The sequence below is a fragment of the Dermacentor variabilis genome, chromosome 1 (assembly GCF_050947875.1).
Source record: "Dermacentor variabilis isolate Ectoservices chromosome 1, ASM5094787v1, whole genome shotgun sequence".
Taxonomy (NCBI): domain Eukaryota; kingdom Metazoa; phylum Arthropoda; class Arachnida; order Ixodida; family Ixodidae; genus Dermacentor; species Dermacentor variabilis.
In genome coordinates this window covers 20,072,766-20,087,738 of record NC_134568.1, presented here as the reverse complement: position 1 = coordinate 20,087,738, position 14,973 = coordinate 20,072,766, and the positions used below count along the sequence as shown (strand labels likewise).

General features: G+C 47.4%; 1 protein-coding gene across 1 annotated transcript in view; it reads left to right on the top strand.

Annotated features, from left to right (window-relative positions):
• LOC142570286 (uncharacterized) overlaps positions 1 to 2,488 on the top strand; it is a 46,026-nt gene extending 43,538 nt beyond the window's left edge. Inside the window, exon 5 of the mRNA XM_075678682.1 lies at positions 2,401 to 2,488. Within this exon, the coding sequence (XP_075534797.1) occupies positions 2,401 to 2,408 (8 nt within the window). The 3' untranslated portion in view covers positions 2,409 to 2,488. The remainder of the gene's footprint in view (positions 1 to 2,400) is intronic.
• Positions 2,489 to 14,973: the final 12,485 nt, after the last annotated feature.

Sequence of the window (14,973 nt, the reverse complement as noted above, 5' to 3'; positions counted from 1 at the left end):
CTAGAGATTCGACTAGTATGCATGGCTGTGCGGGCGCGTTCGGTGTTTCGTGGCCGTGTTGGTAGGACGTCACTGCGCAAAGGGAACTGAGAGATTGTTTGTGTACCAGTCCAAGATGGCGCGGACTCCAGAAAACGCGGCGGAAAGCGTTTGTACATGTCTGCCGCGGATGAACTGGCGTGACATCGTTCGTGTAGAGTTGTCTTGCGACCAAGTGAACACGACTCTTGTAAAAAGGGCCTTCCACGCGGCAGCGTAGCATGCGACTCCGCTTGACGTATTTTATTATTTTTATTATTATTTTGTCTCTTTTTTGGCGATCGTCGGTGAGCAGTTTCCGACAAGAAGCGCCCGTTATTTCATTCGTACACGCAGAAAGTAGAAATTTGCGGTTTAGGAAATTTACCTTGTTTCAAGAAAGTGTAGCACCTCTCTGGTGGTCCTAGCTGGCATATAAAAACAAACCCTGGGCCAGCTATCGTGATGTGATCGCATAAATGGTTGGGTGAGGACTTACGGGAACCACCGAGCTGTCATCGGGCCCTTGCCGCTGTAAATTTAGAGTCCTGCACGTCAGCCGTGCAGCAGTTGCATGGTTGTTGTTGTTGTTGTTGTTCTTGTTGTTGCAGGCGGCAATATTTTTACCTTGCAGGAATAAATTTAAAGCGCATTTTAAAGTCCCGTTTTAAAGTTAACAAGCCACAAGTACGTTACTTCGTCTTCCGCCCCACTTTCGCGCGAAAGTGGGACGCGTAGGCCGTCACTGCGCAGATGACTTCGTATCGCAAACAACCGCTACAGCTGACTACTTTAGCTGTCTCCGCACCTCTTTCGTGCGAAATGCAGAAAAGCAGCGAATACAGACCTGGAGGCTGCATTGGTTGTCATTTCTGTCGTATTCTACTTTTAAAGTCGTAACTCTATAACAGTCCTATGAGGAACATGGCAAATTCTAGCGAGAAGTGCAGGGTGACAGCCGGCTCTGGCAGCTCCAAGCAGATCTTTCTTTTCTTTTCTTTTTATCTCTCTCTTTCCTTTGTTGTCTATCTTTTATTTAATTTGGGAACTTAACGATTAATTCAGGTGCTTCCTTAGCGCAATGCTTATTCGGCATCCTCGCCTGTTTGCGGGAGCGTATCCTAAGCGAATCGTTCTGTTAGCTTAGCCGTATAAGCGGCTTTACTAATTCTGATGTCTCACCATCACGAATCTGAATATGCTCAGCGGCCGTCGCAGCCAGCGGATGGGTATACAGCTACCGCTTGTTTGCACCCTTTCAGCGTTTTTTTACGGGTTCAATTTCATGCTTTAGGGTCGGTAGCCTGGGTAATTGATTCTTTCGACGTGCCTCAAAGCCTGTGCGCGCAGATGTGCTTACATGCGTGCGTTCCAGTCATGTAAGAAAGCCCTCTTCGGAGCTGGCTTTCCCAGAAAAGGAGACTCTGGTGAGCAGCCCGCTTTCGTAATCGCCGTTCGTTTTTAGAGCGACAACATCCTGACAGCAACGGTAATCTCAGAGTGCGCAGTGCGAGCCGGGCGCGTGCGGAAAGCTAGTCGAAAGTGCAATTGCGATTCTGGGGCATATGGAAAGCAATCGTGAGAGTGCTAACATGGGCCGGAGAGTTCTTACAGGCAGGCATATATGTATCTAATTAAGGCACTGGACGAATGCGCTGAGCGATGGGGTATCATGCTCATCAACACCTGTTGACTACATCCTGTCCATTCTGTCAATGGGGATGTGAAAAAATCTGCGTTTTATTATTATATTGCTTTTGAAAAAGAAAATAACAAAAAGGAAGAGGAGGAGGAGGAGGAGGAGGAGTACGTGCACCTTTTGGATGAAAATGTCGTTTGCAGATCGATGGCTCGAGCGGGAATAGAAAAAAAAAACATGGGTACCCGGAATTCACGAAACTTCTCTTACGTAACTGCCGTCCGTGATTTCGCCATCGTCGTGGGTACCGTGATGTTATTGAGCCAGTCGCTATCACTATGATACGAGATAAAAATTTGCAGCCAATGATAAAGCACTATTACTAAATTTAGGGTTCTATGAACGTTTGTCTGGTCGGGGATGATCATGACGCACTTGAGTAAAAAACATCGACACCGACCGGTCAGTGTCCGTGTTATTACACTACTGTGCCACGAACACTTACGTGCGAGAAGTTTTGTGAACATGGTTCTCGGAAGGCGACTTCACTGCAAACGGTGCCAATTCCCTATCAAGGAGCTTTTAAACTTGACTAGCGCTTCTTTCTGACACTCATGGTCTCTCGAGTGTACGACTAAAGCTCGCATAATGTCAGTTACCGCCATAGCAGGCCAATATCGCCTAGAGTTGTCGTTACCAAAGCAATGTCCTCTATATACTTGTTTTTGTTTATTCCTCCCTAGGAGCGTAAACGGATCCACCGGCAAATTACCAAAGAAAATCATCGCAGCCATGCTATGACGCCCATTCCTATAGTAACAAACGAACAAAATTAAGGCCACTAGTCACAATAAATTCACTGGTGACACAGCAAAGAGTGATTATATGTCTCCTCGATCAGACACTCGGACGCGTCAAGTCGGGTTTACAAATATTTCATGATTCTTTAGCGCATCCTACATGCGTGAGCTTCTCGTGGCTAAACTGTACTTTACGGTTCAGTGACATGTGTGACAGCCCTGCCTGCCTCCATTAGGAGCGACGGCTGCATCGATGGCAAACAATTCAATGACGTCCGCAGCTTCTGCGGTAATCTGCTTTGGTTCAGAAATAAAATAGTCCAAATTTTTTTCTTTCCTCCATGCCGCAATCCCTGTATTGAGATGCGTAGTCGAAGTTACGTCACAGTTCTTCACAGCAGCGTCTTCATGGAAGGTCCAGTCGACTTCTCGTCTGCCGAGCTGGATTCGCGGCGATAGTTACGGCGTCGGCACAAAAGAGCGCATGAACCTCGACAACGACACCGATGGTCATCGTACACGGCGCCAGTTCGTACGCGCCACGCCACCGGCGACGCTTTCACGAGAAAGCCCCTCCGATGCCGAAGTGGTCCAGGAGTTAGAACCGACTGTGGCCGACTTTCGAACAGCTAGCAGTTCGAGCTCACATACAATGGTGGCTCTGGAGTGCGTGTCTGCCTTGCGAGGTATTTTAATCAGTACCCGCGCGTGCAAACATTTGTATGTACGTATATAAAGACAGCTATGACAAGAGACCATCTCGACTGAAGCTAGTTTAGCAGGGCTCTTGGAGGAATTATCAGGCATTGCCTGAGATATCAGTGGCCTTAGTGAGGTTATATAGGAAAATTTCTGAAGCTTATACAGTGCTTACTAATGGCCACGTCCTGTGCTGGCTGCATGAGTCTTTCAGATAAGAAGGAATGCGGATTCGGAATTGTAATTCATAATGACATAGCTGGCAACATTGATTAATTCTACAGCATTAACAAAAGGGTAGCAGTCATCGCAATAAAGCTAAATAGGAGATATAGATTATAGGTAGTACAAGCCTACGCTCCAACGTCCAGTCATAATAAAGAAATAGAACAGTGATGTGAGGGTGTTGAATTATCAATGCTTAAGGCGGAAACTCAGCATACTAGTTGTAGTCATGGGTGACTACAATGCGAAAGTGCATGGGAAAAAGCAGGCTGGGGAACAGACAATTGGCAACTACGGCATCGACTGCAGGAATAGTAGAGGATAGATGTCGGTGGAATTCGCAGAAAGGAAACGATTCCGCATAATGAATACCTTCTTCCGGAAGCACAATAACAGGAAGTTGACCTGGAAAAGCCCTAACAGCAAAACAAGAAATGGAATAGATTTCATACTTTTTGCCGACTCCTGCATAATGCATGATGTATAAGTGCTAGGTAGGCTATAGAGGGCAGTGATCATAAATTAGGGAAGTCTAGGATACCGCTCAACTTGGAGAGAGAAAGTGCTACATTAGTCAAGACGAAACAGCCCAAACCAGACGCAGTTAGCATAACTGCAGATGGATTGAGGCTGGTGTTAGCATACAAATGTGCAGGATTTAGAACAGGAAGGTGAAAACAACATAGAGGTAATGAATAAAATTGTAACTAGAGTGATTTCAGAAACAGCAATTGAATTGGGTGGTAAAGCGCCAAGGCAACAAGTAGTCAAGCTCTCCCGAGGGACGAAGGACCTGATAAGAAACCATAAATCACGAAAGTGTCTAACTCAAGAGGTCAGATTGAATTCGCAGACCTGCAAAAGCTGATAAACAAGAAGAAAGTGGCATTTGAAATTATAGCGTCGGAAAGATTGAGGAAGCAGCAGAAAAGGGGGGCACCATGAAATCAGCGAGAAGTAAACTTGGCTAAGGAAAGAGCAAGACGTACGCGGTGAAAGATAAGCAAGGTGATGTAATCAGCAATTTCGATGATCTAGTAAATACAGCAGAGGACCTCTATACTGACGTGTACAGTATCCAGAGCAGCTTCGCAACACTGATTGAAAGTAATGACGAACAGTATACAAACGCTCCATTAGTAACTAGAGAAGACATGCCCCGGGGAAAAGTGCACGAGAAGATGGAATAACAATCGATTTATAAAATATGGAGGGTATATTTACTTGAACAGCTTGCGACCCTTTGTACACAATGCCTCACGACTTAGACACAATCTCCCCATTGCGATTCACTGCATGCTTAGTAATATTCAAGCTATAGACCACCAGGAAGAATTAGGAGTAAGGATCAACGGCGAATATCTTAGCAAGCTACAATGTACAGATGTCATTGTTCCTCTCCGCAAAGGCAGGGATCAATTCCAACAAATGTTTGATGCTAGCCTAGAAAGTGTAAGAGTAGAGTTGAAGATTAATAGGGGGGGGGGGGGGTAAGACAAAGGTAATGTTCAATAGCCTGGCACGAGAACACAGGTTCATGATTGGCAGTCAACCTATAGAATTTGAGCAAGAGTACTTATCTAGGCCAATTACTGACAGGGGACCCTGATCATGAGAACAACATTTCCGGAACAATAAAAATGGGTTGAAGCGCATACGGCAGGCATTACCACATCATGACCTGCAGCTTACCGCTATCCCTTGGAAAGAAAAGTGCGCGATCACCGAATTCTACTGGTACTAACATATGATGCAAAAACTTGAAAGTCAGCAGAGAATCTTGGGAACAAGGTAAGGATCACGTAACGAGCGATGGAAAGCAAAAATGTTGAGCGTATAAGAGACGGGAGAACAGCGGTGTAGGTTAGAGGGCGAACGGCGATAGCCGATATTTTAGTTGACATTAGGAGGGGAAAATGGTGCTGGACAGGCCATGTAATGTGCAGGTCAGATAACCGGTGGTCTATTAGCGTTACAAAGTGAGTTCCAAGGTAGGTAAAGCGCACTCGCGCACGCCAGCGAACTATGGGTGGCATAATGAAATTTGGAAATTTGCAGACATAATTTGGAATGAGCTAGCGCAAAATAGGTATGATTGGAGATCTCTGGAAGAAGCCTTGGTCCTCCAGTGGACATCAAGATAGGTTGATGAGAATGATAAGATACTTTAGGTAATGACTTACTATAACATAAGCTGGGTTACGTGATCAGGCGGGCGTCACTATCACTACGAATTGCTGTATGACGTCAGCTAATAAGTAAGTTTAGCTAATAATCAACGTTTTTAACTATTAACAATACGGCGCATGCCACAACTCTGGCATTCAAGCCGAACTGTAATGAAGCAATAGACATGTAGCAGAAATTCTGTGCTGAGTACCAGTTTCTAAAAATGTGTGGCGAAATGCATTGATATTAAGCTCTACATTTTTGCACAGCACTGATAACTGTAGAACGGTCCGCGTAATTACTAATGGGACCATTTACGAATTATAAATTATTAGATGCATCTTATTCAACCTTTGGGCAATTGCAATCGGTTTACCATGCGTCACAGAAGACAAATTGACGTATGTCGACTGCAATATTTAATCTCATTACCACCCGCCGTGGTAGCTCAGTGGCTATGGTGTTAGGCTGCTGAGCACGAGGTCGCGGGATCGAATCCCGGCCACGGCGGCCGCATTTCGATGGGGGCGAAATGCGAAAACACCCGTGTACTTAGATTTAGGTGCACGTTAAAGAACCCCAGGTGGTCAAAATTTCCGGAGTCCCCCACTACGGCGTGCCTCATAATCAAAAAGCGGTTTTGGCACGTAAAACCCCATATATTATTATTATTATTATTATCTCATTACCACCTAGAACCTTTGGCAATTACGTACCCGTGAGAAAGAGGACACAGGCACAGGCTCGACGAAATAAAAATTAGTTTCTTCGTAATTCAGTTGCACAAACTTGAAGTGACGTGTGCATTGCCAGGTCAGCAGTGTCAACCCAGTTTCTACTGTCATTTCTTAATTTCAACTTACATCTGCAGGCGGACGAGAAAATCGGTCTGATCGCGGAATCTATGGTCCGTATACTTTAACTCAGGGAAGTACGCATTTATACCGTCGTACCACGATATTATCACCGACTGGCACCTTGGCTTTGATAACAGAGCACGCAACTTGCATCTGGTAAGGAGTGGCAAGTTCGCCACGCGCTGTCTCTCCTGATTAGCGAGGCAGTCGCGTCACATTTCGCTCCGTATTCAACGTGCCGCACGAGACATACTGTACGAACCGACAAATATATCGCGTATACACGTATAGAGCTGCGCTCAAATTTCGCTTTACGGAATTGAAATCGTCGGGGAATTTTTTCTAAATATGTTAAATATGCTGTACGCGCGCACTCTTCAGTAAGGCTTCTTCCTAATTAGTGGAGTGACAGCTCTGGCATTCTCACATAGCTATTTGCACTTAAAGCTGATCAGCTCGTAGTGTTTTGTGCTGTCAATGGAGAAGCATCTAAAAAATGCGAACCATTTCAGGTAATTACCTTTTCCTTGCAGGATGTGTAGCCACTGCGGCAGTTCAGCACGGCACATTTCCGCCCCTCCTCAAACGGCGAGGATAGTAAGCGCTGGCATTTGTATGGACGTCAAAAGCGTGCGCGTATATGTATATATATATATATATATATATATATATATATATATATATATATATATATATATATATATATATATATATATATATATATATAATACTATCTGATAAACCGGTGCCGTCAGCGCAATGCGCAAGCCCATGAGAACATGAGCGACTGAAAACCTGCAGACAACGAACCAAGACAGTTCGCTTGCCGGAGCACATCACGCCCTCACTAATCCAAGCTTTGCCTCCCCAGGTCACCAACGCACGCCAGCTGTGAGGACTGGGAGGTCAATCCCACCGTTCGTAACCAGTTGTAAAGATTGGCGTCGGGCATGAATAGCTGGCTAGCTATCTGGCTACCTAGCTATCAAGCTAGCTATCTAGCTAGCTGGCTAGAATAGCTTGGGTAGCTGGCCCATGCCGTCGTCCAACTTATCCACGCTGAGGACGTTGTTGAAGGGAAGGACTACTTCTCATCGAGAACGAGGAATATGGGTTTATTTACAGTATCTACATAAGGACATTGCAGTTCATCAGTCTAGCATGACTGCGAGAGGAAGTACCTTGAGCAGCCGCACAACACCGGTTCATAAACACTCGGTCTTCCCTCGATCCCAAAGTGAGGGAGCCGCCTCTCTGCGGCAGGCGGCTCACACACACTTCCGCACAGGTTCACGGCCCCCACCGACGTCAGAAGGTCCTCGCAGAGCTCGGGGCTTACGTCAGGAAAGGCACATCTTATTCCTCGAGCTGACCCCCGCAGCGCGGCCGCCGGTGCTCCATTGTCTTGTGTTTTGAAAGGCGCGTGGGAAGGGGCCTCCGAAGACGTTCCCTCGGGACCTCCCTTGCTAACGGCAGATAGGCTCGGCGGTGACGTGTTTAGTCATAAAGCCTGGTTCGTCGAACTCATCTTGGCAATCCCGCGACGCAGAGTGGCGGACGTGGCGCAATGTCCTGCGGACACAGTAGACTTCGTGGCGCCGTGTAGCTAGGGGGTTGCGGTGGCGTTCCAGGAAAAGTTGACGCCACGGTTGCAACTGGCTGGCAGAACTTGCACCTCAGCGGGCCGTTCTTAACAGCGCCTCCATGGCCCTGAAAATCTCAACTGTTCAGCGCTAACAACCGCTGGGCAGGAAGGGAACGGCTGGTGTCGAAGGGGTGATGCCTTGGCTCGCAGCGACCACTTGTGTAATGATGCCACCGCCCCAAAACATCCAACAAGGACAGGCAACTGCAAAACGAGCCCGACAACACGGCTCTGCGCCGAGATGACGTACCTTGGATCTCACTTTAGACCCGCTGGGCTTCAAAAAAAAAAAACATAATTGCAGAAACAAAAAAAGTGATGCATTTCGCTATGCCAATTTTTGAAGCAATTTCGTGCTGACAAATTCAGCAATCATGGAGGGATTCCTGCTAAATGAGAGGGGATCTTCTTGGCTTAACAAAATTAACAATAATAACCCTAAAATTTAGGCAGGACCCTTAAACGCAGAATTCAAATTAGCCTGCTCAAACCATCCGCATTGCTATGCAACTTTCCCTTCTTATATCTAACGGAGAAGTTGTACTCTTGGAGAGTGATAATCCATCGGAGCTAGCGGCCATTTTTGTGTGACATTTGGATCTTTGTGTGACATTTGGATTTGGAGCCACGTCTGAGGACAGTGGTCGGTCTCGAAGATGAATTTCGCTCCGTACAAGTAACACGACAACTTGCGGGCGGCCCAAACTAAACAAGCGCATTCCTTCTCTGAAGCGCTGTAGGCTTCCTCTCTTACATTTAGTTTACGGCTGGCATAGAGGATAGGAGGCTCCTCGTTATCGTCGCCGACCTGACTAAGTACCACACCCATACCTCTCTCGCTTGCCTCGCATTGAACTATGAATTCCTTTTTGTAGTCTGGTGCGCGAAGCACAGGACGAGAAACCAATAGCGTTTTCAAACTTTGGAAAGGGTTCTCTTTGTCCTTATCCCAGTGTACGTTACTCGGTGCTCCCTTTCGGAGGGCGTCCGTTAAAGGACTTGTCATTTGCGAGTAATTCGGAATGTACCGTTGATAGTACCCACTAGTCCCAAAAATGAACCAAGGTCTGTTTCGAGCGCGGCTGAGAAAATTCTCCAATCATAGCTATCTTGCTGCCCTGGCCGACAACGTGGCCCAGATATATAACCTGCGAACAACAACATCTACACTTTTCCGCTTTCATCGCAAAGTCGTGAGAACACCGTGAGAACACCTGTGAGAACACCTGTTTGAGGTGCGATACGTGTTGTTCCCAGCTCTCCGAAAAAATTGCTACACCATCAAGATATGGCAAGGCGAACTCCTGCAAGTCTTTTAGGACAATATCCATTAACTTAGAGAAGCTAAACGGCGCGTTCTTCAGCCCGAAGCTGAGTGCGAGAGTGCGAAAAGTGCCTACAGGTGAGATGAATGCGGCATAGCGGCTGGCACTTTCTGAAAGGGGAACTTGCCAGTACCCCCGTACGATATCTATAGTTGAAATGTATTTAGCAGCGCTAACTCTTTCAATTCGTTCCTCAATGTTGGGTATTCGGTACAGTTTATCCGTAGTGATGGCATTTAACTTCCTGTAGTCAACACACGGACGAAGGTCTTTGTTATGGGTTTCTACCAGTATTAGCGGTGATGTGTAGTCACTCTCAGCGGGCTCAATAACTCCCAACTCTAGCATGCGCTGTATCTCTGCCTCCATATTCTCTCTCTGTTTTGGAGACACCCTGTAAGGCTTTGATCTTATGGGATCGGTTGATGTCAGCTCTGTTTCATGCGTTATTAGTTTGGTTCTACCTGGCCGATCGCTGAATCTGTCGAGATATTCCCCTAACACCCCTTTTAGCTGGTCTAGCTGCTCGGGTCTAAGAGCGTGCGAGCTTACCGAATGTTTTACTACTTCTTCTAGGCCGATTTCAGAGTTGGAGGTCGCCTTATACTCCTTAAACTTGGTACTAGTGTCATCCTACTCTTTCATGGTACAGTTAACGACTCCTCACCGCTCTACATACGGCTTCATCAAATTGCAGTGATATATCCTCACCTCCTTCCCGAGACCGGGCATTTTCAGAGCATCGTTAGCATCTGAAAGTTTGTGCAACACTTTAACGGGCCCGTCCCAGTGAACCTCAAGCTTGTTCTGTCTCTATGGTTCGAGGATTATTACCTGGTCTCCGGCGTTAAACGTACGAAGCCTCGCATTCTTGTCGTAATAGAATTTGCGTTCTTTTGCCCCACTCCCATCTTCTTTTCGACTAGCTCTTGGGTTGCGCTTAGGCGTTCCAGTAGATTTAGCACGTATTTAACCACAGTTGGACTCTCTCTTCTTTTCCTCCCACATGTCTCTTAACATTCTCAGTGGAGAACGGAGTGTCCTCCCGTACACTAGTTCTGCTAGCGAGAACCCTGTAGCCTCATGCGGAACCGTTCGCAAAGCAAGCAAAGTTGCGGCAGGCAGTTCTCCCAGTCCTCCTTGTGCTCGTAACAGAGCACACGCAAAACTCGCTTAAGCACTGAATGCCACCTCTCTACACTGCTTGACTGAGGGTGATAGATGGAACTGTGTATGAACTTTACCCCGCACTTTTTCAAGAATGTGGAAGTCAGTGCGCTGGTGAATACTGACCCTTGATCCGCCTGAATTTACGCTGCAAACCCAACTCGTGCAAATACTGTCAAAAGCGCGTCTACTACTTCGGTGGAGCGGAGCTCTTTCAGAGGGATTGCTTCTGGAAACTTTGTAGCCGGACACAGCATGGTAAACAAGTACCTGTAACCCGATTTTGTTTTTGGTAGAGGCCCTACCCTGTCTATCACAAGTCCTCTGAAAGGTTCTGTTATTATGGACACTACTTTTAGTGGAGCTTTCCATGTCTCTCCTGGTTTACCCGAGCGCTGGCAGGTGTCGCATGATCTTACAAAGTTTTCTGCGTCTTTGAAACATCCAGGCCAGTAATATTTCATAAGCAATCTTTCCTTTGTTTTGTTTATGCCTAGGTGGCCTGACCACCCATTTCCATGACAGAGACTCAACAGCTCCTCCCTGTACTTAGTAGGGGCGATTAATTAATCTATAATCCTACCCTTTCGATCTCTGTAGTGCCGATACAACAATCGTCCTCTCTCTTGTATCGTCACGTTGTGCCTAGCAATGCCTTCTTTAGGTGTGTGGTGTAATTTAGCTAAGCTGTCATCATTCTTTTGCTCCGCTGCCAGCGACTCTCTGTCCACACGTAAGAGCTGATCAAAGTTCTTTCAGCCCGGTGACAGTAATGAGCCCGTCTGGCTTGCCAGTGCATCAGCGGATTCTTTCTGTAGGGGTGAACTTTGACACCCTAGCGATACGATCTCATTGAGCTGGTCAGCTGGCGGGCTTTCCTCAACCGTTTTTTCATCCCTCGAGCCTGGCTCGGATTCGGTTATTGAAGTTATTTCTTTTGCTGCTTCCGCTGGAGCAGCTGGTGCATTTTCAGCCGAAAGCGACGCGATTTTACGAGCTTGGCCTCGTGTCAATGCCTTTACTACGCCCCCTCCCAGTTTAAGCCCTTTTTCACGCAGTAGCCGATTTGAAGGATTCGAAAAAATGTATGGGTATTGCAGTGACAAAAATTTGGAAACTGCAGACTCGGTCAATAGCTCCCCGAATGGTCCACTGATATTGACTTTGCCCATGAGCAGACATACGCTGTGTTCTTCTACAACCTGTTTGATCCATGTTATTTCTCCGGTGAAGTCATCTACCGTCACGTGAGACGGATGAACAATGTCAATCGTGGCCGCACTGTCTCTTAGCACGCTGCATGGTTTGCCATTAATTTGCAGGTCGTGAAGATATGGGCTTAAAAGCTCCATATTCTCGCATTTTTCATCTACGTAGGAAAAAACTACGCTAGGCTTTCCGCAGTTGACAGCTGTGTGTCCCAGTTCGTGGCATTTATAGCAGCGGATTGGTCGGAAAGATTCGAATTTTCTTTTCTGCTCTTTTGGTATTGTTTCCCCATTTGATTTCTCCTCGTTCTTTTCTGAGCGCTTTTCCTCCAAGTCTACAGGTTCCAGTCGTCTAGTCTGCGAACCCTTTTTCAACGGAAATGGTTACCGCGGTCCATTTCGACCATCCTAATTTCCGTCCTCGGCGTTCAACTTTCTACGCGTTGCGTACTCGTCGTCTAATTCCGCAGCGAATTCTACAGTGTTTACATTTCCTGTGTCTTGCACCCACAGCTTCACAGATGGTGGGATACTTTTGTAAAACTGCTCTAGACACATGCATTCAATGATGCTGTCTCTGCTGTCGTACGCTTCCGCGCTTTTCAGCCACTCGACTAGGTTTGCCTTTAAGCTATATGCAAACTCCGGATACTCCTCGCTATCTTTCTTGCCTATGCTCCTAAACCTTTGCCGATAAGCTTCGGCTGAAAGGCGGTATTTCTTCAGGAGACTAGCCTTAACTTTCGCATAATCATAGGCATCCTGTGCACTGAGTCTGGCGATTACTTCCGCCGGCTCACACGGCAACATAGACAGCAACCGCTGCGGCCTTGTACTCGGACCGAAGTTCATCTTCTCGCAAGTCCTTTCAAAATTGCTTAGCAACAAGCCTATGCCCTTCCCCACCTCAAATGGCTTTCATAGCCTGTCCATGCGGTATGATTCTGCCTCACTTGATCGTCCCAGAGCGTCTTCACTTCCTTGAGAAAACTCCAAACGTTTGCTTTCAAGTTCAAGTTGCATTTTTCTTAACTCGCGATCTTTATCGCGTTCCTCTCTCTCTCTGTCCTGTACTTCTCTGTCTCGTTCTTCTCTCTCTGCCACGTTTCTCTCTTTCTTTAGAAGTTTCAACCCCATTTCAATTTCTTCCTCACTGGCCTGTTCGGATATGAGCTGCAATAATTCCGATTTTAGCATTTCCTTGTGTACATCTAGGCCCAGTTCCTCAGCAACAATCAACAAATCGTCTCTCAGCAGTGTCCTTAACTCCATGATTGCTGCTTTACTGCCTTGGTCCTGCTCGCTAAACCTATCTAGGAAAACACAACCTAGCTAACAATCAACAATCTAGCTTCCCTACTGTTCTAAACAGAACAACCACAAAATGAAGCCTAGAGATTCAAAGCAAGAACCAAGCACTCACCGCAGACACAGCACCACGTCGCAAAGTCCGTCTCACCGCTGTCAGCCAGTTGTGAGGATTGGGAGGTCAATGCCACCGTTCGTAACCAGTTGTCAAGATTGGAGTCGGGGATGAATTAGATGGTAGCTGGCCCATACCGTCATCCAACTTATCCACGCTGAGGACGTTGTTGAAGGGAAGGACTGCTTCCCATCGAGAACGGGGAATATGAGTTCATTTACAGTATCTACATAAGGACGTTGCAGTTCATCAGTGTAGCATGACTGCTAGAGAAAGTACCCTGAGCAGTCGCACAACAGCGGTTTATAAACACTTGGTCCTCCTTCGATCCCAAGGTGAGGGAAACGTTCAACCAGGCATCGTAAATGAGCCGCCTCTCTGCGGGAGGGACACACACACACTTCCGCCCAGGTTCACGGCCCCCACCGACGTCAGACGGTCTTCGCAGAGCTCGGGGCTTACGTCGGGAAAGGCGCATTTTATTCCTCTGGCTGACTCCCGAAGCGCGGCCGCCGGTGCTCCATTGTCTTGCGTCTTGAAAGGCGCGTGGGAAGGGGCCTGCGAAGACGTTCCCACGGGACCTCCCTTGCTCACGGCAGATCGGGTCGGCGGTAACGTGTTTAGTCACAAAGCCTGGTTGGTCGAACTCATCTCGGCAATCCAGTGACGCAGAGTGGCGGACGTGGCGCATTGTCCTGCGGACACAGAGGCTTAATGACGCCGTGTGGCTAGGGGGTTGCCGTCGCGTTCCAGGAAAAGTTGACGCCGCTGTCGCAACAGGCTGGCAAAACTTGCAGCTCAGCGGGCCGTTTTTACACCGCATGGACGCACACCTCATGCGAGCGAGTGAATTCTTGGGGCCGCGCATACGTCGTCTGTTCATGGGATACTGTTGTTAGCTCGTTTGAGGGGCAACGTGGCATGTAATGTGAGCAGAACCACGCAATTACTGGTGCTAAAATGTCCGTCGCTTCTGTTTCATGACATTATTGGTTTGAAAGGTGCAAAAATTTACAAAATATCGGACGATGTCGCATTTTTCGTGCGTCGCACTCACAGGAGAACACGTACGCGATGGATGGATGGATCGATGGATGGATGGATGGATGGATGGATGGATGGATGGATGGATGGATGGATGGATGGATGGATGGATGGATGGATGGATGGATGGATGGATGGACGGAGGGACGGACGGATGGACGGATGGATGGACGGACGGACGGACGGTTCCCTTTCACGGCAGCAAGCACATGCTTCTTCTTGCTTGGTGTACCTCGCTTTATAGGTACGCGTTCTATGGCGTCCTTATCTCGCTTCAAAAAGAGCTTCCCTTAGAGTTACTATAAATTTTTCCTTCCTTGATTTCGTTTTTTCCTCTTAGGTAGTTGCTCACAGCAGGTTTCTTTTCCATTGCCGTCACCCAAGACATTTGTCTCAGCCTCCCTGATTTTGCGTTTGACGCTCTTTTTGGCCGTGTTACTTACCATACCCGTCGCATAGTTGCTGGTTACCCGCCGCGTCGGCTTATCGGCTATAGTGTTGCGCTGCTAAGTACGAGGATGAGGGATCAAATCCCGGCCGCGGCGGCCGCATTTCGATGGGGGCGAAATGCCCAAACGCCCGTGTGCCGTGCATTGCGGGCACATTAAAGATCCCCTGGTGGTCGAAATTAATCCGGAGCCTCTCACTATGGCCTACCGCATAATCAAATCGTGGTTTACGCACACCCCAGAATCAAATCCAATTCAATACTCGCTGGTAAGCTTCCTAGTTCTTTTCCTCCACTGGGAATTTT